Source organism: Canis lupus, chromosome 38 (assembly GCF_011100685.1).
Source record: "Canis lupus familiaris isolate Mischka breed German Shepherd chromosome 38, alternate assembly UU_Cfam_GSD_1.0, whole genome shotgun sequence".
In the NCBI taxonomy this organism is placed as follows: domain Eukaryota; kingdom Metazoa; phylum Chordata; class Mammalia; order Carnivora; family Canidae; genus Canis; species Canis lupus.
The window spans coordinates 22569757-22597519 of record NC_049259.1 but is presented as its reverse complement, the minus strand read 5'-3'; the positions used below and the strand labels follow the sequence as shown (position 1 = coordinate 22597519).

The 27763-nt window shown below is 45.9% G+C and overlaps 1 protein-coding gene across 8 annotated transcripts; it reads right to left on the bottom strand.

The window, feature by feature from the left end:
- Nucleotides 1-27276, bottom strand: SLAMF6 (SLAM family member 6). Of its 8 annotated transcripts, none has more exons than XM_038586332.1 (8): nucleotides 27139-27276; nucleotides 9517-9840; nucleotides 5277-5609; nucleotides 4764-4889; nucleotides 4481-4519; nucleotides 3313-3392; nucleotides 1726-1800; nucleotides 1-1364 (listed from the first exon to the last, which is right to left on the bottom strand). In XM_038586332.1, the coding sequence occupies exons 1-8, from the start codon at nucleotides 27185-27187 to the stop codon at nucleotides 1317-1319; spliced, it is 1074 nt and encodes a 357-aa protein (XP_038442260.1). In that variant the 5' UTR covers nucleotides 27188-27276; the 3' UTR covers nucleotides 1-1316. The 8 variants fall into 8 exon arrangements, with proteins under 8 accessions (XP_038442260.1, XP_038442262.1, XP_038442261.1 ...); XM_038586334.1 differs by having other exon boundaries at nucleotides 3313-3350; XM_038586333.1 differs by having other exon boundaries at nucleotides 4782-4889.
- Between the last annotated feature and the right edge of the window lie 487 nt (nucleotides 27277-27763).

Sequence of the window (27763 nt, the reverse complement as noted above, 5' to 3'; positions counted from 1 at the left end):
TGTAAGCACGTTGTCTTTAATTCCCACAAAACTGCAGCACATATTGCTTTATTTATTAAAAAAGTATTCGTTGAACATTTTCTATGTGCTGGATACTGTGCTAGGTGCTCAGGCTACAAGGATAAAATCGTCACGGTCCTTGCTCCCGGAGCACATACAGTAGAGTAGGAGAAACAGACATTAAATAAAAATAAATATTTAATGGCATAAGATAGACGACATGGAAGATGTAGCAGAGAAACGGGCATCCACTTCAGTGACAGTGGTCTGAGGTCTTTCTTGGAGGTTGACATATATGCACTGAGACCTGTAGAGTAAGAAGGAGCCAGGCAGGCAAAGAAGGGTCTTGAGGCAGATGTGAGTAAACTATCTCCTCTGCTGGAGGGGCTGAAAGAGAATCAGAGAAGCCAGATCAGAGAGGGGGATGTGGGGAGAGCTGATGGCTGAGGCTGCAGATGGGCCACCCAGAGCCATGGAGACTCAGTTTCTTTCTAAGTGCCTGGCAAGTCTTGCAGGGTCAGTTTTAAGTAGACAAGTGAAGGATCTGATTTATATTAAAAACATAACTCTGGCTGTCTCGTAGAGAGAGGATCAAAGGGAAGTAAGAGCAAAAACTGGGGAAATCTGTTTTGAGCTTACTGTAGTATTTGGGTTGGAGATGATGGTGGGTTGATATGGGGTGGAGGTTAAAGGTTTGGAGAGAAGTGGTTTGGTCTAAGATATATATTTGGAGGTAGAGTCCAAAGGGTGTGCTGATAGAACAGCTGATGTAAGGGCTAACTGCGGTTCCTGGTTTGAGTACCAGGCGGATTCCCATTTTCCAGGTTAGGAGACCAGAGCTCAGGAGGTTCCAGAACATGTCCCAGGAGGTATGTCTAGTAAATGACACGTGAAGATTTGGGAACAGGCCCATCCAATTCCAGAGACAACCTAGGTAACCAACACGCTGTGCTCTCTCCTAGTGAATCACAATCCTGCTGCTTCGTAAAAGGAGAGGAGTGGTTGTCCTCTAAATTATAACTCTCTGTCAAGCACATTTCCATCAGTTGCCAAGGAGAAAGTCAATGTCCAGACTTGTTTATGGAAGCATGTTTTGCCCTGGAGCAGATTAGGAGATGTAATTTGGATCACACTCTGGAAATGATGTTATTCCTTAGATGTTTGATGTACTTGAGCAGGTTCTGGTCAGAGGAATTGGAAGAGATAATCCTAAATATTCGAATTTTGTTGACAGCCAGAAACCAAGCTGTGTTCTCTCCCCTGGGATCAGGAGAAGCTGCGTCATTCCTGAGTTCCTTTCGAGACCTCTCAGCAATTTAGATGATGTTGTCAAGGGGAGCTTTCCCTGAATGAATAGTTTTACTCTAATGGAAAGAAGAGGAAAATGAAGCAGGTTAGTAGGGACCGGAGCCTCAGGGTACCTCTCATGGCTATAGAGCAGGTCTGGGGAGCACTAACTGGCTTGAGAGCTAAGGCAAAGTTAAATTAAAAATTGAATTAAAAAAAATCTAAGTTCAAGTATGTTGAAAACTCAGTTATGGGAGGTGATCCTAAAATACAAGGTAACTTCTTGGGTATATTTTGGTGATGTCCTGAGACTTCCTATATCCTGCTGGTATTTGTGTATCTACAGAATGGCCCCTTTACTTTGACTTTATTTGTAAAGTTACAAGTCTGGGGAGGGAGCTAAGATGTGAGGACAGGGGACTTAAGTAGTGGGCTTACCTCTTTGGACTGATGAACTGTGGAGTAAATGGTGGAGAGACCACCACTTTGTCCAGGTGTTGGGGTATTCGTTTGCTGTAAAAAATAATCATACGCATTTAGTTCACACCGACGAACAGGTATCCACACATAGATATGTTCCCAGGGAAGACAAGGCGGCACAGGGGGATGATGTGAAAGTTCTTCAGGAAGAAAAGGCTAGAGACTGTGCAGCAAGAGGAGCTGGAGACCAAACACCCCTAGCTCTCAAACCTGAGAAGGTTTAGTGACACTTCCTGAGGCCCACACAGAAGCACGACACCCCAGCAAACCAGTGGCTCAAGAGCCAGAAAGGGACAGAAGGGCGGCCTTGTTGGCAGCTGGTGTGAAGAAAAGGAAGCATGCTTTCCTGCATCCAGCTCTACCTTCCCCCGTCCTAAGAGCTGACTTCCATACCAGAAGTGGTACAGAAGCATTGCGTCTTTTGTCTTAGATCTTACTAGCTCTGACTGGAGTATTGCTTGCTCCAGTTTGTCCCTATGACTCAAACTGCCGGGTCATCATGTCACTGGGTTCTCCTCAAGCCCGGACAACTGATAAGTAGGAGGAACACCCGGACCTAAGAACGGCTCTGCTTGGAAAACAAAGCACAGCGATAACAGGAAAAGTCCCCTGTGCCCCTAAGTTTTGACATTTAAAACCAATTAAGGAATATTTAGGGTATTATCAGAACACCCGGAACTCTCCAAAGTACAATTTTTGCTAAAGAAGAAGTTAGCAAATTCACTGGAATTCATTGGTTTGCTGATTCATCTTGTCTTCAAGAGGGAGTTGGAAAGGCAATAGAAACATCTGAACCAGTGAGAATGCCCTTCTCGTCCCCCCCTTCAGGGAGCCTATCCTGTAAATAACTGAGGGGCTGTGTGGGGGGACATGTCCTTGGGGAATCTCAGATTTCTCGCTGGATCACTGCACCGATCAGTTGGCGAATGCTGAGTTATCTTGGCTTGCTTCTCAGAAGATGTATGGTGTTATTTAGAAATGTCCACCTGCAGGTGCTTTACTTTGGGAGTGGTGGAAACTTGCTGAGGTGTGGCAGAGGAGTTCCTGGTGGCTGACCAAGGCCATCTGTTGTGTTGCAGACGGGAGGAAAGGGTTGGAGGCTCTTCACGCCTTTACTGTCTTCTACTGTTGCAAATCCTTGCCCCACTTCCCCTCTTGAGAGACCTCTGAGTTCCCCTATTTCCACTACATCCAGGGCGAGAAAACCCCTGCTTCAGAATTGTCTGCTCTGGAAACTCTCAGACGTAATTGAATTCTGATCCATTCAGCAAGTATTTACCGAGCAGTGTGCTTCAGGAAAGAGAGAGGACCATATACTTTTCACTCCAGGCAGCTTGTAATTAAGCTGAAAAGGGACAAGACTCACTGATGCAACACGCAGTTAGAGGACCATGTAAAGCACCATATGCGCAAACGCACCATGGGACGAGAGGCCTGGAGGCTAGCTAGGTCCCACGTACATCGTCATTGTGGTGACAAGTGTGCAAGCAAGCAAAGACCATAAAAATCATACCAATGATGGAGTATACAGCTCAAAGGACTCACCCTGTTTGGATGAGTGACACAAGCATACATGGTGTTCCCTGGAGAGAAGGAGACATAATCTAAGTTCCTTATGGTCGCTGCTGTTAACATAGGAAGGCACAGTCAGTGTCCTGCTCTCCTGGGACCTTTGCCTACACGAGGGCACTTTTTGGCTGCAAAGAGGCAAAGTTATTCAAGACAATGCCCTTTCTTAGAGTTCATTCATTTTTGACAGTCTTTGAAGTTCTGGGTTGAACCAGAACCTTCTCAGCCATGTGCTCTATTTCTGATCTCATTGCTTGGGGGAATATGGCCTTGAGGTATCCTAAAGCTTCAGTCTCCCCCTGGATTCACATGTGGGCCAGGTCCCTCCCAGAGGGACCAAATAACACTGCTTACACAAGGACTAGGGAACCTCGTTGGCAAACTGAATGGAGCCAGCTCATGTCACGCATATAATGTTATTAAACCTCTCAGATTATATTATAAATGATTATACTACAGACAATTATACCATGGATGATTATACTCTAGATTATTCTAGTCTATTCTATTTATGTTACAGATGAAAACCTGGAGGTTCAGAAAGTTCAATTAATTTGGTGCAAAATCAAACACGAAGTGACGCAACAGGAGCTCAGATGCCTCCTTCTGACTCTGAACCTCATGTTCGTCCTCTCCATGTGATGTCATATATCTCTCACCCATGAAATGAGACTCATGGCCAATCTGAGTCCAGAGGCTGTGTTCCTGTTTCTTTCTTTTTGGACTGGGTCTACTCAACCTTCACAGCCTGGCTGAAAGAGTGACGGAGTCGGGCAGTTTGTCTTTGGAGCTTTGATGCTCTAACTCTATCCCTGCCCTGGACTTGTTGGTTGATAACGGACAGGCCAGGAACCTTCCACTGGCACCTGGTTTCTCATCAGCAGGGTGGGGAATGACCCTAATCCGACTCCAAGAAACTGGGTGAGTGACTGGTTTGCATGCTTGTAAGGGACTCTTTAGGTCCCAGAGGGGACAGACACGCATAGTTACAGGTCATCTCCTCTGGCACCATCTGGCCCATCTGAGTAATGACATTCTGACTCCCTCCACTGTCATTATCCAGCCCTCTGACCAGCCCCTTTCCTCCCAAATTAGGTTCTCCCCATCTGTTTTATGGTTGGGAAGTAAGAGTCTGCAAGCTCACCAGCACTCTGGGTTTGCTGAGTAGAGAAATGAAAGATGCCTGAAAAATAAAATCCGGGAAATTGACATTTGTGAGTGTAGTGAGACAGGCTCCCACACCCTATCCCACGCCCACAGGTGTCTCTCTAGGGGATGTGGTGGAGGGGGCGCCTGAAGGAGAAGGGCAGCCAGGCCTTGAGGCTTGGTTGCGCATTTTCCGGTAGGACCCACCTCCCTTGGGAAATTAGTAGATGTGTGGCCACATCCCAGGGGTTGTCTCCACAGACAATCCTCCCTCCCTTTACCTGTCCTACACAAACAACCTTTTTTCCTCCAAACAAATAATCCCACAAGGATGACTGTAAACATCAAAATAGCCACAACTATAATCCATATGGTATCAAGATGTTGATTTTTCTGATTCAAAAAACCTGAAAAAAGAAAAAAGAAGTTGCACTTGAGACACAGAGAGTATTTCCTTCAGAACCTCCACTGAGCCTCTTCTAGGCCCCCTATGGGGGTTGGCTGAGCTCTGGGTCTGGGCAGCCCTTCTGGGAGTGGGAGTCCATGTGGCAGGCAGGCTGGAGCCTGGTAGAGCCACGGTGTGGGTGGGGGGGGGGGGCGGGGCTTGGAGCGGGGCAGTTCTGACTTCCCAAGGACTTTGCTCCTGGGCTCTGAGTGGGTTGGAGGGAGGGGGAGGGGGAGGGAGGGAGGAGAGGCCTCTGGAGGTAGTGAGAGGTACAGAGCTGCAGGAGTCTCTGTCCTCTCCCTGCAGCGTTCGGGCCACTTCCCACTGGGCCACTGTTGTGGGGAATTACCTTGGGCAGGAAGGACACGCCACACCCCACAGCTGCTCAAGGCTCCCAGAGGGACCTGAGACAGACTGTTACCTTTGCAGAGACTCTGGATGGAGACAGAGGAGGATGTGCTGCTGACAATATTTTCAGCCACACAAGTGTACTTTTGTTCACTGGGATTCCTGGGGTCCCAGGAGATGGTGAGGTTGGCTTCATATATAGACGTGTTCCCTGCTCCGTGCCACTTTAATAGAGCGTCATGTGAGTTCTCCACAGAGCAGGCCAGGTGGACCTCGCAGGTCCCGGTCTTGGACAGCCCAGGGTGCACAGTAATATTTAAGACACTCAGTCGTCCTGTGTGCAGAGAAAAGACCCAAACTAAGTCCAGATGGCTTGGTTCAGGCCTCTGTGAAAAATACCCTTCCCGACACAGAATGTTTCCGTGTTCCACCCAGCGCTCCACCGTATGTTATGGTCTGTAAATCGACTCATCGATGGCACCAGGGTCTGGGGTGACCAAATGAGGAGGGGCATCAGCGTGAGACGAAGTAGCCAGAGGGAGAAGTGGGAAGGGACACACCAGGGTAGCCACCAACTAGTTAGATGATTCTGGGCTGCTCAGTTTCCTTTCTGGGCCCCAGTTTATTCCTGGGGTCCTTTCTAGCCCTGGACACTGGCCTTGTGTGAAGACATTTGGGGATTCAGTCGAGGGCCAACTCGACCCTAGCCAGGGCAGAAACCAGTAGACCAGACTGGAGAGCCCTGTTTTCTCCACCATCAGAACTCCCTAGCTGGGGTGGAAGATAAAAGCTCCATGTCCTTTAGGAACTGTATTTCTCACAAATCTGCGGGAATCCTGGTCCTCACTGTATCTGATGCTGGCTCCGATGATGAAAAGAGACTGATGTGGAATGTCGGCACGACAGAAAGGGCAACGTTGAGAACCTAAAAACTAGGGCAAGAAGTGAAAGTGAATGAGCAAGCAAGTAACTCTAGGGAGCAAAGAAGTACAATATATTCAGGCATGTGAGGAAGCATCTGCTGTAGGAATTTCTGAGAGCAGAGACCAGAAAGCATTGGCTATTAGGATGTTAGCGGCCGTGAATCGATGGGGTGGTGGCAGGCGGTACGGAAAGGTCACTGATCTGGACTTGGCCTGAGGGTAACGGTGGCCCAATAAAGAACTGAATGACTCCAACCATCTGGTGGGAAAATACTGAGGAATGTTCTAAGCTTAGTTAATGGAGTAGGAAGTGGGACATATTTTGACAGATTTCGTGTAATGGCAAGTGTTGAATTTGGAGTTAGGAAGATCTCGGTGAGAGTCATGGCTTTGTCACTTACGGGTTACATGACCACGGATAGGTTTTTAATCTCTCCAAGCTTGGGTTTCCTGATCTGGAAAACCGAGCAATAATCTCAATTTCTTAGGGAATTGTGAGGATTAAATGAGACAGTGCCTAGAACAGCAAATGGCAACCATTTGGCATGAAGACCACATTTCCTGCAACCTGTGTCCATGGGTGACCTCAAAAATCTATCTTGTTACCTTTTTCCACATAATAAATATAAAACTGCTTATGTGACTTTTCCACTTGGACATAACGTGTGTCTCAAACTCAACATGTTCAAAAGGATTCCTGTTTTTCTCTCCAAAGCCTACTCAGTCTGTAGCTTTCTGCATCCTAGTTGATAATCACCTTTCCAGTCACTCAGGCCAAGAGCCCCGGAGCCATCCCTTAGTCACCTCTTCATCTTGTACCACTTCAGGATATCTTGGTGGCTTTCCTTCTAAAATACATCCAGGTCCAACCCCTTCTCCTTACGTCTGCTGCTACCACCCTGGTGCAAAGCAGCAGCACGGCGTGCTTGGATTGCCACAGTGGCCTGGTTAGTACATTGGCTTCCACCGCTGTCCCCTGAACGGAGCAGCCAGAGTGATCCTTTAAGCAAGTAAGTCAAATCATACTCCCACTCTACAAAACCCTCTGATGATTCTCAGCCTCACAGAGTAGAAGCCAAAGTCCCTGGGACGGCTCTCAGAGTCTTACCTGATGTGCCTCTATTTCTTTACTGACCTTGTTTCCTGTTACTCTCTCCCTCACTCTGCTCCTTGGTGTTTGACTTCCTTGGTGTTCTTGGAGCCTATGCTGGATGGCTTGTCATTCAAATATGCATGGCTCACTCCCTCACCTCCAACAGGTCTTGGCTCAGATGCTATCTACTCAGTGACGACTCCATGTCTAACTCACCCCTGTATCCTGGCACTCCTGATGCTATAAGGCCTGAGAAGAGGTTGGCATTGAACCTGGGGAGTATGGTGATTGCAGAAGAAGTCGTGCTTGGTCTTCTGAATAGTGGCAGAGGAACATTATCTCAACAAGTATGATGGAGCCTGACATGGGGTCTATTCTCAGACTTTCTACTGGGTGTTTCTCTTCTCTCTGGGGTCCTAGCTCTGCCTTGATGATCCTGGTCACCCAGAGTGACTCTGCCTGTAGTGGGTTGAATCATGACACCCCCTACCCCTCTGCCAAAAGATATCTCCGTGTCCCAATTCCCAGAATCTTATTTGGAAAAAGGTCTTTGTAGATGTACTTAAGTGAGATGAGGAGATGATTCTGGATTATCTGGTGGGCCCTAAATCCAGTGGAAAGGGCCTTTGTAAGAGGAAAGCAGAGAAAAGAGGACAACACAGGGAAAGGAGGAGGCGAGACTGGTGTGATGCAGCCACAGGCCAGCAAACACCAAGGAATGACTACAGCACCCAGAAGCGGGAAGACACAACAGATTGCCTTATAGAGCCTTCCGAGGGACTGTGGCACCGCCCACACCTTGATTTTGGACTTTTGGCCTCTGGAATTGTGAGAGAATAAAATTTCTGTTTTGTTAAGCCACCAAATTTGTGGTGTTTTCTTTTGGCAACCTCAGGAAACTGATGCACTGCCCCAGCGTGATTTTTGCCCCTTTGGTTGGAACCCCCATGGCAGACCTTTCTAGACAATCTCTCTTTCCCGTTACATTTACCTGTTCTGTGTCTTATTCATTCAGGGACATAACTATGACCAATCTAACATGGTACATCTGCTAAATATCCAGGGGATTCTAAAGGTTCACATGTAACCTATTTGTGGTGATATTTTATTTTAACTAAAGTGCTTTTTTGGATTCCATGTCTTAACCCAAAGGACTCTGGGTGAATTTTAGGTGCCATGGGTTCTGGAGCAGATAAGAATTACAGAATCTTGGTGGCGTTTAAAGTTGGCAGTTGAGTGCTTGAATCTTCTGGACAACATTTCTACTAAGTATAGATTATTTTAAAGCCATTCATGGTATCTCTGAACATCACTGATTGCTAGAAGGATTTTTTTTCCTAATACTGAATCACAAGCTGTCTCATAGTTTCTACAATCTTATGTGGACGTCATGAGCCATATTGTCACAAATTAAATAACCTTGATAGAAAGGATCTTTCTTATTATCAGCTCGTCCTTATAGAGCACTTTCTAGGTAGACCACTGTTCTGTACACCGATCACTCCATGGGGTCAGACTGGCTTTTGTGTAAAGGGAGGTATCATGCCAGGTGCTCTCCCGCTTACTGTCTCCATGACTGTAGGCAGGTTGCTGGAACTGACTGGAAGCCTCAGGGATAAGGGTATTGCCTGCCTCATGGAGCTGCTGTGAAGATTATACTACAGATACACGTAATGCTCAAGGTAATAGAGTCATAGTTAGTCACGTCTGTTACTTCCATTACACGTCTAGTCGAGAGGGACTATTTTATTATCTGTTTTTATTTTTTAAATATTTTATTTATTTATTTGACACACAGAGAGAGAGAGAAAGAGAGAGAACACAAGTAGGGGGAGCAGCAGGCAGAGGGAGGGGGAGAAGCAGGCTCCCCACTGAGCAGGGACCCCCCCCACGTGGGGCTCCATCCTACGACCCCAGGATCACGACCCAGGCCTAAGGTAGACACTCAACTAAGCGAGCCACCCAGGTACCCCGAGAGGGACTATTTTGGTGTATGAGAGTGATGTGATTTGGGGCCAGGAGTCACAAGATGTAGGTCTTCATCTCCACTCTGTCACTACCTGGCTGAGCAACGCCATTGATGTGTCTTACTGCCAGACCTCAGTCTGAGTGCAAATCCCATCCTCTTCACCACTAGGCTACAGTGTATACTTGCTCTCACATAGGATCTGACATACATGATACCTTTCAGTCCATACACAATTAAACCCCACACTTTGACTCACTGAAGATCTTCAGAGTATAACAGGAAAGCTCTGAAGATGTTGGTATGGTTATCTGGGCACAGTAAAGTCCTGCGTCTTCCATTGTCAGGTTGCTGAGTCGTAAGGAGTAGTTCCCCAAGGATTGCAGTCGATGTTTCCATTTTGGATCAGTCACTAAGAACTGTTCAACTTTTGGCATTATGATGATGAGAGATCTTCCTCTGTGAATCCAGGTGATGGACTGAATATCTTCCCCTACAGGAAGCTTCGGGGAAAGAGTTACCGACTCTCCCAGAATCCCATTCATCGTCTGTGGGTTTGAGCTGTCTTGTGAAGCTGTGTTCCCTGTAAGCACAGAGGGGAAGCTGCTATCACCACCCCTTCTCCCCATTCCCTTCCACCCGCACCCTTTCCCCTAACTGCCTGCCTGTTAGAGCCTGCTGATACCAAAGCCCAGAGATATGAGGAAGAGAGACAGGGGTTAGGAGAAGTTTTGAAGCGGACAATCACCCCCCCAAAAATGTATGGCATTCTTGGATAATAGGCAGGTGGTTCAGATGGTTCTGGCTCAGTCCACCCTCTCACAGTGGCCAGTCACTCCTAGGTCATGGCCACAATATCTGATTCCAGCGTCTGAGTTCTCTGGGTATGACAGGGACAGGAAACTGCATCCGCTCCCTGGCACTGGCTCCAAAACCACAAGTCTTTGCTTATGAAGTTTAATGAAAGCTTAATACTTACTGATTACCTACTATGTCCAAAGAAGTAGGATTGTGGGGTTTAGAGGACTGGACTGATAATAAGAATTTACAGCTCTTCTTATTCATTATTTCTTTTGATGCTGATATAATTCTGGGAGGCAGTTAGGATGGATGCTACTATCTCCATTTATAGATAAAGGAACTGAGACATAGAGAATTTAATTCATTCTCCCAGCCTTGTACAAATAAAGAACAAGAGTCAGGATTCAAACCCAACTATTTTGACTTCAGCTCCCTTGTGCTCTTTTTGCGATACCAGAAGACATCTTTCCTATTCTCAAAATGACTTTAGCCCAACTGAGGGGATAAAACTGATCGATATAAAAACAGTAACTATAAGGGGCACTTGGGAGGTTCATTTGGATGAGTGTCTGACTGTTGATTTTGGCTCAGATCATTATCTCAGCTCTGTGCTCAGCAGGCAGTCTGCTTGAGGATTCTCTCCCTTTGCCCCTCCCCCTGCTCACACACGGTCTCTCTCTATATATCTAAAATAAATAAATCAACTTAAAAAAAGTAATAAACATAATTTCAAAGAAACAGATAATGGCCATAATCTCATGAGTCTATATCGGAGCTATTAATGTTTGAGCAAAAAGAGGTGAAATAGTCATAACGATTCTTAAAGACGATGCTTCCTTAGCATCTTTGGCAGAAACTTAGCATTTACCACACTATTTTATAGTCCTGTTTAGTCGTTTGTCTAACTGACCATGCCTTAATTTTCTTTGTATCTCAGTATTGTGCCTAACATGAAGTAGGACCTGGAAAGGTTTGAGTGAATCAGTGAAGAAATAAATGCAATCATGGCCCCAACCCTCTTCGTATCTCTTACTTCTTAGGAGAGGATCTGAGCTGGGAGGAAATATCTTTTGAGAGCCTGATGCTCAGCTCCTGGGTGAGCTCATGTTTCCTTTCTCCTTCCTGGATTGTCATGTGGATGCTAGGCACAGGGACACTGGCAGCAGTTATCCTCTGTACCCCGTCTTTCCCATCAGGAGTTTAATGTGACCTTATTTGTCGTTTTAACCCTTGTACCCTCCAGGAACCACATGGATGAATATCACAAGCAAAATCTTGAGCAAAGATTTAATTTGCTTTTAATTTTTATTACTGGTTCCATTTATTGAAAGTTTTAAAACAGGCAAAACAAATCTGCTGCTAGAAGTCAGGACAGTGGTTACCTTTGAGGAGGAGGGAGAGGGTAGGTAGGAAGAAGCATAAACAGGGAATTCTGGGGTGCTGCTAATGTTCTATTCCTTGACCTGTGCCTGGATACACAGATTTACTCATTTTATGATAATTGATTGAGTTCACACTTAGGATTTGTACAGTTTTCTTATTGTGTGTTATATTTCTTTTCTTTTTAAAAATTTAAATTCAATTAATTAACATATAGTGTATTACTAGTTTCAGAGGTAGAGTTTAGTGATTCATCAGTATAACACCCAGGGCTCATTACATCAAGTGTCCTCCTTAATGCTCATCACCCAGTTATCCCACCCCCCGACTCCCCTCCCCTCCAGCAACCCTCAGTTTGTTCCCTAGAGTTAAGAGTCTCATGGTTTGTCTCCCTCTCTGATTTTGTCCTATTTTATTTTTCCTTCCCCTCCCCTATGATCATCTGTTTTGTTTCTCAAATTTCCCACAAGAATGAAATCATATGATAATTGTCTTTCTCTGATTGACTTATTTCACTTAGCATAATACCGTCTAGTTTCATCCATGTTGTTGTAAATGGCAAGATTTCATTGTTTTTTGTTGGCTGGGTAATATTACACTGTATATACACCACATCTTCTTCATCCACTCATCTGTTGGTGGACATCTTGCAGAAGAATGAAACTGAACCATTTTCTTACACCATACACAAAAAGAAACTCAAAATGGATGAAAGACCTAAATGTAAGACAGGAATCCATCAAAATCCTAGAAGAGAACATAGATAGCAACCTCTTCAACCATGGCCACAGCAACTTCTTGGTAGACACATCTTCAAAGGCAAGGGAAATAAAAGCAAAAATGAACTATTGGGACTTCATCAAGATAAAAAGCTTTTGCACAGCAAAGGAAACAGTCAACAAAACTAAAAGGCAACCTACAGAATGGGAGAAGATATCTGCAAGTGTCTTATCAGATAAAGGGCTAGTAACCAAAATCTATAAAGAACTTATGAAACTCAACACCCAAAAACCAAATAACCCAGTCAAGAAATGGGCAGAAGACATGAACAGACATTTCTCAAAAGAAGACCTACACATGGCCAACAGACATGAAGAAATGCTCAAAATCACGTGGTGTCAGGGAAGTACAAGTCAAAACCACAAAGAGATACCACTTCACATCTGTCAGAGTGGCTAAAATTAACAAGTCAGGAAACAACAGATGTTGGCGAGGATGTGGAGAAAGGGGAATCCAATACCGCTGGTGGGAATGCAAGCTGGCGCAGCCACTCTGGAAAACAGTGGGAAGGCTCCTCAAAAAGTCAAAAATAGAGTGACCCTATGACCCAGCAATTACACTACTGGGTATTTATCCAAAGGATACAAACATAGTGATTCAAAGGGGCACCTGCACGCCAATGTTTATAGCAGCAGTGTCCACAGTAGCCAAACTATGGAGAAAGTTGCTGTGTGTTATATTTCAGATAAAAATGTTGGAACAAAAACAAAACTCAAATCAAACCAAAAGAGTTACAATGGCCTATAAGGATCAAAATGATTTGCTTATTTTGATCTCTTTGACCTAATTTCCTATCACTGTCCCCAGACTGGTTCATTTTGCTCAAACTATGCCGGCCTGGTTATTTTTTGAATAGCCTAGGGCTTGTACACTAGCAGTGCCCTCTGTCTGGAAGCACTTCTCCCAGGTGTGCGGTAGCTCACTTAAAAAACAAACTCCAAAAGGTATTTAATGCACACATTCCCTCTCAAAGAGGGCCCCAGCCCTCACTCTTATACATTCAACTGCCTTTTTAAAAAATTTAAATTCAATTTAGTTACCATATTATTGTTTCAGGGGTAGAACTTAGTGATTCATCAGTTCCATATAATGCCCAGTGCCCGCCCATTCAATCAAGTGTCCTCCTTAATGCCCATCACTCAATTACCCCATCCTCCACCCACCTGCCCTCCAGAGACCCTCAGTTTGTTACTGAGAGGTAAAAGTCTTTTATGATTTGTCTCCCTCTCTATTTTTATCTTATTTTATTTTTCCTTCCTTCCCCTATGTTCATGTTTTGTTTCTTAAATTCCACATGTGAATGAAATCTATGGTATTTGCCTTTTCCCGACTGACTTATTTCCCTTAGCAGAATACCCTCTTGTTCCATCCACATTGTTGCAAATGGCAAGATTTCATTCTTTTTGATGGCTGAGTAGTATTCCATTGTATATATGTACCACATCTTTGTTATCGATTCATCTGTTGGTGGATATCGGGGCTCTTTCCACAGTTTGGCTACTGTGGACACTGCTGCTATAAACATTGGCCTGCAGGTGCCCCTTTGAATCACTATGTTTGTATCTTTTGGATAAATACCTAGTAGTGCAATTGCCGGGTCATAGAGTAGCTCTATTTTTAACTTTTTGAGGAGCCTCCATACTGGTTTCCAGAGTGGCTGCCCCAGCCTGCATTCCCATCCTTGTACATTCAGCTGCCTTTGAGTTTATTTTTCTCTGTAATGCTAATCATCTAGCATACTTTATATTTGTATTTTCTTTTTTTTTTAATATTCTCTCTCCCTTCCACTAGAATGCAAGCTCCATGAGAGCAAAAATTTTTGTGTCTTTTCTATTGTATGATCACTCTTGAACAGTGTTTGTATAGGCGCATACTTTTTATCCAATGAGTATTTGATGAGGAAACTCCATCCTTTCTCTTGGAGGTTCTCTGTCCAGGATATTAAGGAATTTCTCTTTTGTAAGGGTTCTGCACATACCCTGGGGCCCAAGGACTCCCCAGGAACTATTGCCTCCCTGCCTAGCACATTCTTTGAAGTCTCCTTTGTTTTTTTATAGATTGCAATTATTCATTTAACAAGTCATCCTTTCTACCATTTGCTTAGTTCTAGGCTAGTTCAGTGAGTGAAGTCTTAGATACCACGGCATTCAGATCATATGTATTAAGTCCCTTTTATGAACCAACTTCAAGGCTAAGGATGGGGAATATGAATAGGAAATGGGTCCTCTGGGCTCACCATGTGGAAGAAGAGCCTGACAGGTAAGGTTGTAGTTTCGGTGCAGTGAGCTAGCCCTTGAGCTCAGATGGGGCTGACCTCTGCCTTGTCTTGTTCCTGGTGCACTTAACACCAACTCCTTCTTTCTTTTTGTTTTAATTATGAGATTGCTTCCTCTCAATTCCAGAATATTGACGATAGGGATTATGCTTATTATTTCTGTATCCCTAACACTTAGCACAATTTCTAGCTCGATAAATGTTGAATCAGTGTAGTTGTGTGCTCTATGAGACACAAAGGAGTGAGCATCAGGGGCCGGAATTGTTGGGGCTTGTCAGGGAACACTTCACAAAGGAGACAACATGGTAGCAAGGTTTTGAATAAAAACAAGAAGTACCCTTAGCACCTTTATTTGCGATTCTTCCAAGAATGCCCTGCTCTTTCACTGCTCTGTTGTTTCCTTTGCCAGAAATGCCCTTTCTTGCCTTTTCTACCTGGTGAGCTCCCATATATCCTTCCAGGATGGGCTCAAATATCTCTTTGCTTACATCTGTGGGGAGTCTGCTTTGGTACAGAGGGAGGAGAAGGGAGTCTGCGACAGAAGAAGAGACAAAGCGGGGGAAGGAGAAGGTGGAGGCTCCTGAAGGTTTAAAGAAAGAAAAAAGAAAAAGGCTTGAGGCACTTAGCTTAGGACAAAGAAGATCAGGAGAGCTGCTTCAGGGCCTAGGGGATGTGATTTGGTCACCAGTGAGAACCCCTCAACTCAAGAGATTCCTCAAAGCTACTGCTAGCTATCAGTTTTATCTTTTAGAAACTAACTAAAGAATCACTGGAACCAGAAAAGAAATATTTTGAGTAGGACCCTCCCACCATCCCCCCAGGACATGCCTGGGCAAATGACTCATAAAGTGCCTAACAGTTGCCTCAGATTCATCATAATGTTAAGATCCCTGCCCTGGGGGAGCATAAGGCTCATTAGCATAACATACAATGTACATATAGGCATGTTTTCTGAATGTGCATGTGCAACCATATGTCTGCCCGTTCCATGCGATGATGAGGACCTCCCTCTCTGAATATTCATCCCAGACCCCAGTAAAAGGAGCCTGCTTATCTACACATTTAATGCAGTCTCTATCAAAAGAGAGATGCTATCAACAGTGTTTTCAAAGATTAGAACAAGAAACCCTAGAATTTGTACGGAACCACAAAAAAACCCCAAATAGCCAAAGCAAGCTTGAAAAAGAGGAACAAAGCTGGAGGAATCACAATTTCAGACTTAAAGATATACCACAAAGCTGTAGTAATCGAAACAGCATGGCACTGGCACAAAATAGACACATAGATCAATGGAACAGACTAGAGAGCCCAGAAAGAAAACCACAGTTATATAGTCAATTAATTTTCCACAAAGGAGGCAAGAATATACGATGAGGGAAAAGACAGTCTCTTCAACAAATGATTTTGGGAAAACTAGACTATATGCCAAACAATGAAACTGGGCCACTTTCTTACACCACACACAAAAATAAACTCAAAATGGATTAAAGACCTAAATGTGAGACCTGAAACCATAAAATTCCTAGAAGAAAATAGAAGCGGTAATCTCTTTGACATCAGCCATAGAAATATTTTCCTAACCCTTTGACAAGGCAAACAAAAGTACATTTAAACTACTGGGGCTATACCAAAAGAAAAGGCATTTGTACAGTAAAGGGTCGTTATCTCTGTCTTTCTCTCTCAAATAAATAAACAAAATCTTAAAAAAAAAAAACTCCATCTGATGAGGAACTATTCTTTTAAGTCAGAGGACATAAAGCTAGCAAGCACTCACCTCAAATCACTTTTACATTTCCAAGTCAGCCATTAAGGCGTAATAAACCTCTGCCTTATTTCCCAGGTACCCAGATCCTTAGTGACACCCAGACCACAATTCCTCCAACCCCATCGGGGCTAACCCCCAGTTTCTCATTAACACCCCCCAAGCAGTCCCTGATGTCTTCTCCATTACCAGGATTAAGGTACTACTAGATTAGGGACCCACTTCAAGCCTGAGGCTGGAATACTCCCTTTAAGACAGGTACCTAATGGCGACAGACATCTCATCTACGTGCATGTCCTCTTTTCAACATCAGACCCCTGGAAGGCACCCCAGGGGACTATGGGCTGGTCTGGTTGAATTCATAAATTTCCTGCATGTTGTCTATCACAGTCCAGTCTGGGTGGACACCCAAGCTTTCCTAACCACCCTTCTGAAGGCAGAAGAAAAGTCTCTGGTGATGGCAAAAGTCAGAGAAGGGTCTGAAAGGGACTATCAGCCTGGGTCATGAGTGAAGACAGAGTGAAGAGGAAGTGCCAGGAACTGACCCTCAGTGGGATCCTAACTCTGTAGACCAAGGAGAGGGTTTATAAGACTTTTCTGGAGCCTACTTTCAAGAGCTATGCAAGAAGTAAGTAGATCTCCTATAAACTCGTCCAACTTGAGGGAGATTCACAGGGTCAAATGAAAAGCCACCAACCTTCTCGAGCTGCAGAATGGTCTGAGAAGGCATACAGATAGGGACCTCATGGCCCAAGGCAGCCAAAGTTGTCTCAGTTAATACTGAGTTCATATCTCAAAGTGCTCCAGAAATCCATAGAAAACGTCAAAAATTGGCCATAGGTCCTGACACTGACTCCACTCAGCTAGCAGAAGATCTTTGGGGTGTTCAATGGGGGGTGGGGGTGGGGGGAGTTGGCGGGACAAGAAAGCGGAAAGGAGACTGCCTTCTGGGAGTGGTTCTCCAGGCCACTCAAGGTAACCCAGGGTCAGGAAGGAAGATGTTGTGGGTGTGTCCCCGCCCTCCCCGCCCCCCCACCCGTGGGACCAAGAGGCCGCTGACAAGTTGGGTTACTGTCAGTGTGCATACTGTAAACAGGAAGGGCAATGGAAACAGGATTGCTCACACCGCCCCCAAAAGGAGGATGGGCAAAACCGAATCATCCCAGCTGCCCCTGAGCGAAGATGGGATGTGATCGGGTGATAGGGTTCCCCAGCCAGCTTCGGGTAATCAGATCCTCATTTCCCATGAGGAGCCCTGGGTGACCTTAGCAGTGGAGGGGAGTGGGTTGAATTTTTGCTCAATACTGGAGCCACTTTCTCCCTGTCGAACACCCAAAAGGGTAGCCTTTTTAACATAAAATGTAACATAAAAGGAGTGTCAGGAGGAGGAGAAACTAAAATATTTCTGGAGATGCTGACCATAGGATCGAAAGGACTAAAGTATCTATTTTTTTTTGCACCAGAATGTCTTGTTCATCTTTTAGGATGAGACATTTTATCCAGATTGGGAGGCTTTATCAGTTGGGAGCAGGACAGGATAGAGATCCACGTGTCCAGGTACTGGGGACCTAGACTCATGACTCGACTACACAGTCTGCCAGTATCTGAAGGAAGAGAGATTCCACAAAGTATTTTCAGCCAGGTTAACCCAGAGGTCTTGGCACAAGGATGAGTGGGATATGCCCATAATGCCACATGTGTGATGGAGGAATTAAAGCAGAGAGATTTGGGGTAAAGCAACAGCCCTTAAAACCAGAAAGTATAAAAGGGATCTTTTGGGTAACACATAGATTCTTAGAGCAAGGGTTGATCGGGCTGTGCAGATCCCCATGCAATACACCAGTTGTGTATCCCCTTAAAAAGCCAGGGGGCAAGGAAGAGATTTGTTCAAGGCCTCCAAGCTGTTAATGAGGCTACTCGACACATACATCCTGTAGCACCCGATCCATACATCCTATTAACCAATTTGCCAAGTAATAGTAAGTATTACACTGCGTTATATTTAAAGAAGGCCTTTTTCTGCTGCACACTAGGTTCTGAATCCCAAGAGTCATTTCCCTTTGCGTGGGAAGACCTTGCCTCCCCCCCTCCCCGCCCCGCCCAAGACAGCAATACTGCTGGACTGGTTTACCTCAAGTATTGAAAAAAAAAATCCCCACTATCTCTGGAGAAATCCTAGAACAAGCTTTAAAAGAATTAACTCAGGAAAAGAGTACTGTCGTGCCAGGTATGATGGTGTTCCAATAGCCAGCCTCACTCAGGATACTCTGACAAAAATACTAGATTCATGTTAAATTTTCCTAGTCAGCAAGGGATATATAAGGTATCAAAAGAAAAGACTCAAATTTCTCAGGGAATTGTAAAATGCTTGGGGTTCATTATTTCTAAGGGGGGCAACAAGGCCTTCCCCAAGAAAGAAAAAGCAGTCTGTCAGCCAGCCCCATAGCCCCACCAAGGATCTGTAAGCAATCGCGTGGGTTTTTGGGAATGGCTGGGGTTTGCTGCATCTATGTTCCTAACTTTGGGCTAATTGTGAAACCTCTTTATTTTTATTTTTTTTTAATGATTTTATTTATTCCTTCATGAGAGACAGAGAGAGAGCAGAGACACAGGCAGAGGGAGATGCAGGCTCCATGCAGGGAGCCTGACGCGGGACTTGATCCCAGATCCTGGGATCACGCCCTGAGCCAAAGGCAGACGCTCAACCACTGAGCCACCCAGGCGTCCCATGAAACCCCTTTATGATAAGCTTCGGGGACCTGAGACCTCCCTGTCTGGGTGGGATAAAGCACTCGAGCAAGCTTTCAGTAGACTTAAACTTAAACTTAACTGAGCTTTAAATCGGGTCAAGGTAAAGTGCTGCCTGCTCACACTGATCCTGAAGACACGTCCTCTGTAACCCATGCTCACGGAGCCCCCTGCAAAGAAAGACGCTGCTGAATGCTGGAACTAAGGAAATCAAATATAGGCAGAGAAGTCCCCAGGCTGCTGGGAGCAGGGTGCGAGCCCCGGGACGTGGCAGTGGTGCGTTCACCCGGGGGCCACCAGAAAGGAAATTCAGAGGTAATGCAGGGAAGTAGTTCGGCTCCCTCCGGCACGGAAAGGCCTTCTAGATCAGCGGAGATGTTGCAGCGGCCACTAATCCCCCCCTTGCCTTTCTATCAGTCCACCCCTACCTGCTCCCATGATCAAACAGAAGAGGCAGCAAAAATGGGCTCGCGGGGGTCCCTGCTAATTAGAGGCTGGATGACAAAGAGCAGTGGGAAAGTCGGGGCACCCGAGCCAACTGTTTGGGGGGTTCCTAGGAGCGCACATAATTCAACTCGTTATGGCAAAGAAGCTTTATGCCCATGGTTAACAGAGATCATAGACATTCCAGGGATGAAAGAGATTATTAGAAGAATAGCAAACCAGTGTGTCTACTATCAGACAAAGAAGGTACAAACCAGGCCCCTGGTACCGCCTTCAGCCGCGGCCACTCAGATTGGAGGGGACACCGCCTGCGGAAGATTGGCAAATGGATTTTACTGTCATGCCAGTGGCACCTGAGGATTTCAAATGCCTCTTGGTAATCATAGATACATTCACTGGATGGCTGGAGGCCTCTCCCTATAGGACAGAAAAGGCAAATGAAATCAAAGGCCTTATCAGAAGAGATGTCTCCTGGGTGCCTGGGTGGCTCGGTCGGTTGGCTGTCCGATTCTTGGTTTTGGCTCAGGTCATGATTCAGGGTCTGCACTGAGCGTGGAGCCTACTTGGGATTCTCTCTCTCCCCCATCTGTTTCCACGCCCCCCCCATCTCTCTCTCTCTCTCAAAGAAAAAAAATTTTTAAAAAATAAAGAGAGATTTCCCTGATTTGGATTACTGAGGTCACTACAAAGTGATAATGGGTCAGCTTTCATACCAAAAGGCATTTCTGGGGTAGCCAGAGATTTGGACATCAACTGGAGGCTACACTCTGTGCCTGGAGACCTCAGCCCTCTAGAAAGACAAGACAAGCTAAAAGAATCCTCCCGAAAAGACCCTGGTGACGTTGTGCCCAGAAACATAGCAAAACTGTCTAAAATTATTACCGATAGCTCCCATCAGGGTAAGAGCTGCCCCAAAGGCTAAACCAAAAGGCTCATTCCTAAAGGCTCTTGCTCCTCCTCACCCAGACCTGGAGGTTTCTCTGCCCGTTAAGCATACGCTTCATCTCCAACAAGTGGTGCAGGCATTCAGCAAGTACGCTTGGCTCTTTGGCATCCCCCTACCTACTGAAATCAGGCTTCACCCAATAAGCCTGGGCATTGGGTGTACCTCCAAGCTTGGAAAAGCGAGTCTCCCCAGGATCAACCACACCCAATATGGATAGGGCCCCACCTCCTACTGTTTGTCATGTGTTCTTCTTTAAAACTAGAAGGGGTAGTGTCTTGGATGCCTGACTCCGGAGTAGAAAAGTGATTTCTGTCCACTCAGGGCTAGCCCCGCTGTTCTGGTTTCCTGTCTTGCTGTTTGCTGCCTTGAAGAGGTTAAACCATTTTCTCTGTGACTGTCCAGTAATAAATGCCACAGCTCATTGCTAATGCATGATGAAATGTAGAGTTTTTGAGGCCTCTTTGCCGTGTTCACCAGGTTCCAGAGGCTAAGGAGTGTTTCAGCCCTTGAGACCTTAATCTGAGCACGTGCCCGATATCGTTATTGTCATAGTAGTTCTAGGAATATCTTGAGCTACACACACAGCAGAGCACCCTTGGGAGCTGAACTCCCTAGGGATTCTAAGTAAAATCATCGCAGAGGGAACTGAACTAAAAGGCCGTTAGGTGTGTCTCCAACGCTCACACACTGAAACTGGATGTCTCATACACCATCCAATCCAGAGTGACCCTGATGTAAGTTTTTTTATGGGCTCCCCGAATGCCTTTAAAAATTCTCTTTCCAGGGGCACCTGGGTGGCTCAGTCGGTTCAGTGATCGACTCTTGGTTTTGGCTCAGGTTGTGATCTCAGGATTGTGAGTTGGAGCCCTGAGTCAGGTTCCGTGCTCAGCGTGAGATTCTCTCTTCCTCTCCCACTGCCCTTCCCATTCACACTCTCTCTCTTTTTCTTCCTGTCTCTCTCTCTCAAATAAGTAAATTAATTAATAAAATGAAATAAAAATTCTCCTTCCATAGCTGTATGGCTGGGTCATTCCCATAGAGAAATTCTATATGTAAATCTTACCCCTCTTGTTTGTTGTTGTTGTTGTTGTTGTTGTTTTTTAAGATTTTATTTGTTTCTTTCAGAGAGAGAGAGAGTGAGAGCAAGGGAGAGCATGAGCAGGAGGAGAGGGAGATGGAGAGGGAGAAGCAGACTCCCCACTGAGCAGGTGCTGGATGTGGGGCTTAATCCCAGGACTCCAGGATCATGACCTGAGCCAAAGGTAGATGTTTAATCAACTGAGCCATCCAGATGCCCCCTTGCCCTCTTGTTGATTCCAGGAGGAGAGGGGGTGCAATATCTCAATTGCACATCAGCGCCAGAGCCCTGCTGTGGATGTTCCCCTGAAACAGGCACAGAGAGCTGAGACCCTCCTCTACAGCCCCTCTTACTGTTACTCTCACTGAGGATTGCTTTCCAAGTGAAGCTCACTGGTGCCCAGTGAAGGGATGTGACAACACTACAGGGACGTGGGAAAGTCAATGTAAGACACGGACAAGACTGACCAAATCTAAGGGGTGCTGGAGACGTACCTATTTATGTCATCAGGCCCCTGGAAACGCAACCACAGGTCCAATCAATTACACAGTCTTGTGGAGTGGACCTTTGTCTCCTGCAGTCAATGGCATCTCCAAACTGGGGCCCTGAATTGTTTAACTGGTTTAACTCAGTGCAGGCTCACTGGGCCTGTGTGTCCCCAGGATATGCTTCTATTTGTGGATCATCCCATCATAGGCTCCCAAGAGACTCATCTCCAGCTAGAATTTTTATCTCCCCACTTCTCGCTGTTGCTTATGCGTGTGTTGGTGATGCCCAGCTCCCTGGGTACTATACTGTAAGCTTCATGAGTCCCATGGGGATTACCTTACATAATCATTCTCTATCTTCCCATTGGGAAAAGGGTCCTGGGACTGATTCTGGCCAACACTGGGTTGGCCATCAGATTAACTGCCCCTTGGGGAGGTTTTGTACATCATGAAGCCACCCTAAGGAATCTGCCACAATAGAAACGTTGGCTGGAAATACAGGCAATGCCCTCAAGAATTTTTAAATTGTCCTTGGCTCCTTAGTTAATGTAGTATGAGATAATAGACCAGTTTGGACTACCTGTTAGCAGGAGGAAGGGGATCTGTGGAGTAACTAATACTTCCTGTTGTACCTGGAGTAATAATGCCTCAGTTGAAGTAGAAGTCGATATTAAAAAAAAAAAAAATCTTTGATCTGGTGGCTTGACTACATACCTTCAACCAAAGAGGAGGATCTCCTGATTAAGTCTGGGCGACTATCAAACAGCACTACCCAGTACTACAAATCTTCTTTCTTTCCTGGGGTCACTAATAATCCTGCTACTCATTACTTTTTGGAGCTGCGTACTTCACTGTTTGGTACAGTTTGTGACCAAGAGGCCATACAATTACAGGTAGTAGTCACACAGGGTATGAACAGCTCAGGGCTAAGCCCGGTGGCCCACATATTGAGGACTAGCTAGAAACAGGGTTTGCATCTTCGATGATTCCCACGATGATGCCCACATCCAGCAGGAAGTAGCTACAGATGATCCATTGCCCCGCGCCCCTTAAGAATGAGAAGCAGAACAAAACTAGAGAAGGGATTTTGTCACCATTGAGACCTCCTAGACCCAGGAAACTCCTAGAAGCTTCTGCCGAATTATGAATTCTATCTTTCAGAAGTGAAATAGTGAACTGCTGGCACAGGAAAAGAAACATTTTAAATACCAACTCCAGGATAATGATAACCATCATCATCATCGGAAAGGAAATACCGGTAAGAATTAATAAAATAAATAATTATTAATAAGGTAAGTGCTGGAAAAATTAGAACCCTCCTACCTTGCTGGTCAGAATGGAAGCTGGACCAGCCTCTGTAGAAAACTATTTAGTGACTCCCCAAAAGATTCATGATAGAATTATCATGTGGTCCAGAATGGATTGGAATTGAAAACAGGTACTCAAATACTTGCACACAAATCTTCATCGCAGCACCATTTACAAGACCAGAAGGTACAAATAACCCAAGTGTTCATCTATATAGATGAGTGGATAAATCAAACGTGGTACATATATACAATGGAATATTATGGAACAGTAAGAAGTGAAGTGCTGATACGTGACACAATATGAATGAACCTTGAAAACATTATACTAAGTGAAGGAAGTCAGACACAAAGGTCACATGTTGTACCATTTCACTGACATGAAATGTCCAGAATAGGTCAACCCACAGAACAAAATCCAGTTAGTACTTGCCAGGGGGCAGCGGGTTGTCAGGGGAAGGGCAAAATTGGAAATTCCTGCTTCACAGACATAGAGTCTCCTTTCGGGGTGATAAACTGTTTTGCGACGATAAAAGCGGTGGTTGCACAACATTGTGAATGTACTAAGTGCCGCTGAATTATATACTTAAAAGTTATTATTTTAAGTTTTGTGAATTTCACCTTGATGAAAGAAAGAAAGTCTGCCTGTAGATGGAGAGACCCAGCTGAGGGGTCTCCATTCCCACCTTGGGGGTGGGAGGCTGGAGGACACATGGGGACAGACCTCAGACTCTGAGAGGTGGAAAGGCACAGTTGTCCTTGAGGATAATGTCAAAATGCAAAACAACTCCCTGCCGCAGTGAACAATAAGGAGCAACTGTAAACCTTGGAAGGTGTGGATGGTTGGTAAGAGAGGCAGCCGACACTGCTCGGGGGAAGGGAGCCATTGGATACGATGTCTCAATGTCTCCGCAGAAACCAATTTTTAACTCAGGACCTCAGAATCACATGGCTAGCTCCCCCGTATGGGCTCTGCCTACACTTGCAACCACTTCTCTCCTCAACATCAGGATACCCCCATCTGCTTCTGGCCAACGTACTCAAAGAATTAGTTCTTATTTCTCCCTTCCTTCAACCCCAAAATGACTAAAATCCCATGAAATCTAGAACCTTGCTACTCAAGGTGTGGTTCACGGAGCAACACTGGCGTTACCAGGGAGCTTATTATAAACGCAGAATGCGGGGCACTTGGGTGGCTCAGTGGTTGAGCTCAGGGCATGATCCCCAGGTACCGGGATGGAGTCCCACGTAGGGTTCCCCGCAGGGAGCCTGCTTCCCCCCTCTGCCTGTGTCTCTGCCTCTCTCTCCATGTCCCTCATGAATAAATAAAATCTTGAAAAAATAAATGCAGAATGTTTGTCCGCATTTAGAATCAGTATCATAAGATTCCCTAGTAATTTGAATGCATATTAGTGTTTGATAAGTTCCCATCTAGAGAGGATACAATGGAGAAACAAATGCGATTCATTTTCTCCAGGGCATGATGATACCTGATTTCAGTTATACCTCTTGGGATTATTTCTCAACATGGTTCATCTTCTCAGTTAATTTTTAAAAAAAATAGCAAGTTATGGTGTCTGACCAACTGGGAAGATGGTAGGATGGCACGAATCATCTTCCTTCATACTGTTTTTCAAAATTGATTTGATTTGTGCCATATCCTTGCCACGGCAGATCTCTTTCCCTTCCTCAAACTCTTCCCAGCAGAGGACCTTTGCACTCACCTGACCCCACTCAAAGCAGATCCCCTTGCTTTTTTTTTTTGTTTCAGGGTACCCTGCCGATTTTCTTCCTCGCCACACATTTTGTAGTTATATATACACATTTTGTAGTTTTATATATATATATTTATAAATATATATAAAATATATATATACACACACAGACACACATATATACACACATTTATACATACATATATGTATGTGTGTGTGGTTATATATATCCATTTATGTAATAATAAGTAGCATAGCGGGTGATTATGAGCACAGACCCCCGGAGCCAGGCTCCCTGATTTCCAACCTCGGCACTCATTGCCCCCATCCTGCGCTCAGAACACTGCAAGTGCATTCACAAACGTCTCCTTTTCTGCACCGCGGCCTGCGGTGCCACCCCAACCCATAGTTGTGTGACACGAAGTAAGTTACTGAAGTGTCACATGGCTTCTTTCCTCTTTCCCCGAAGTGGGAATGACAGTGTCTATTTCACAGGATCTCTGTGACAGCTAGCAATGGAAATGGGGAGGAGCAGGGGATTTGTAACCTGAGGACATTCTGAATATTTCATTTCATGGTGGTAAAATGAATTTTGCCCGGAGGTAAAAGGGAAGCAAAGATGTGGGGCTTCGCCCCCAGGCCAGGGAGCGGCTCTTGAGTATAGAACAAATCCCCCCTCCTTCTGCGGTTACGCTATAGCCCCTGGCTCTGTCCTCCTTGCACTTTCTCCTAGGCTTTGTTCATTAGTTGGCGCCAGGACTTCCAAGCCTGCGGCCTGCAGTCCTCAATCTCCAGGAGCTCTCCGGAAATCTCCTGGGTAGCACACTGATGTCTTAAAATTAGTAGGTCCCAAACTGAGCTCACCATCTCCATGGCTGCTCCCTCCTCTGCTCCCCTTTGTCACCCAACTTTGTCACCTTGGGCCACTCTGTCCGAAAGTTCCCTGCCCTTTCCACCCCCTCTTTCCCTGCTCTGCTCATCTGTCACCTATCCTTGTGCAACAGACCATTTCACTTATTCATCTTGTTTCCCTGCCTCAATGTGAACTCCGCAAGGTCAGGACTTTTCACCTGCTCTGATCTAGTGTCCCCAGAAACTAGAAAATTAATGCTTTCCCCTCACTGCTGTTGCCAGTCAATCTAGTTCATTCTACATCTATGGTGACTCTCTCACTTCTGTGTTTTGTCTTCTGCTACTGCTGTGCTTGGTCAGCGGTCACTGTTTCTCAGAACTGTTGCAAGAGCTTGCCACCTGCTGGCTAATGCAATTTGGGCAAGTTATTGAAATCCTCTTGGCGCCTCATTTAAAATGGGGTCAATACAGTGCAAACGCAGAGGTCTGTGCTGAGGCTCATGTATGTAAAGAGTGCGCAGCACCTGGCCCAGGGCCCGGAACAGAACACACCCTCAAAGAAGACAGCTATTTTTATCCGCTACCCTGAGCTAGTTCTGGCCTAGCTTTCCTGTCTTGTCTCCTGGGCCATCTGTCCCTGAATCCTATACTCTGGCTCCAGTAGCCACCTGTGGTTCCCCAAGCACGACATCCTTCGTGCTTTCCATGTGACGGACTGCGGGGAACCAGGACCCCTCTCTCTGGGTCACAGAGAGTCCTGCTGGACTGGCTAGACCCTGATTTACATCAGAGGAAGGGAGAGATCTTTTTTCAAAGTAAACAAAAACTAATAGATCTATTTCTGGTGTTTGAACTGTGCCCAGAAGTTTCGGTTCCACCGAACCCTGGATGTTCAGTATTTTCGCTGAGGTTCGTGAGGTTCAAGAAGAATAAGCCACCTGCCTGAGGTTACAGAGCAAGACGGGAGCCAAGTGGCAGGAGGGGCCACTCTCCTGCATCACAGCACGCTGGCCCCAGACCCCAGGCCCAGGTAGTCTGCTCTCAGGAAAAGCTCCCCTCCCTGTGCCCGCAGAGCCGCCCGTGGACGCGGACACGAGTGGAGCCGTGATCCCTGAGGGAGCTTGGGAGCGTCTTGTGCTAACCGACAGGAGGTGGCACTTTCTCAGGCCCACCCGGTCCCTCCATCCCTCGGCAGAGACAGACAGACAGACAGACAGACAGACGGTATGCCCAAGTGACTTAGATGGAGCAAGCTGCGCAAAGCCCGGAGGCCCTCGGTGGCTGCGAGGCAGCGGCGGCGTTTACCTGGCCGGAGGAGGAGGAGCAGTGGGAGCAGCAGGAGCACCCAGAGCATGCTGTCAGCCGCCCAGGCTGCTGCGGGGGCTCGGCTGGCCCGGGCTGCCTGCACCGCCTGTCACAGACTGGAAGTGCTCTTACGAAAACTTCCTCATCCTATCAGAAGTGGCGCACGCCTCTTCCTGCACACTGCGGGCTTGATTTTGTAAAAAGATTTTTATTTATTCATTCGTGAGAGACACAGAGAGAGAGAGAGGCAGAGACACAGGCAGAGGGAGAAGCAGGCTCCATGCAGGGAGCCCGACATGGGACCCCATCCCAGGACCCCGGGATCACACCCTGGGCCAAAGACGGATGCTCAACCACCGAGCCACCCGGGTGGCCCTAAAAGTTACTGTTTTAACTGCTCGATTCAGTGGCATTACTTGCATTCACAGTGTGGGGCCGCCCCAACATTACAGGCGCACCTCGTTTTGCTGCACTCCTCTTTGTGCCGCGTTGCAGACATGGTGTTTTTTTTTTCCAAATTAAAGAGTTGAGGCAACCCTGGGTCACGCAAGTCTATCGGTGCTGTTTTTCCAGCATTTCCTTGCTGCGTGCCATTTTGGCAATTCTTGCAATATTCCAAACTTTT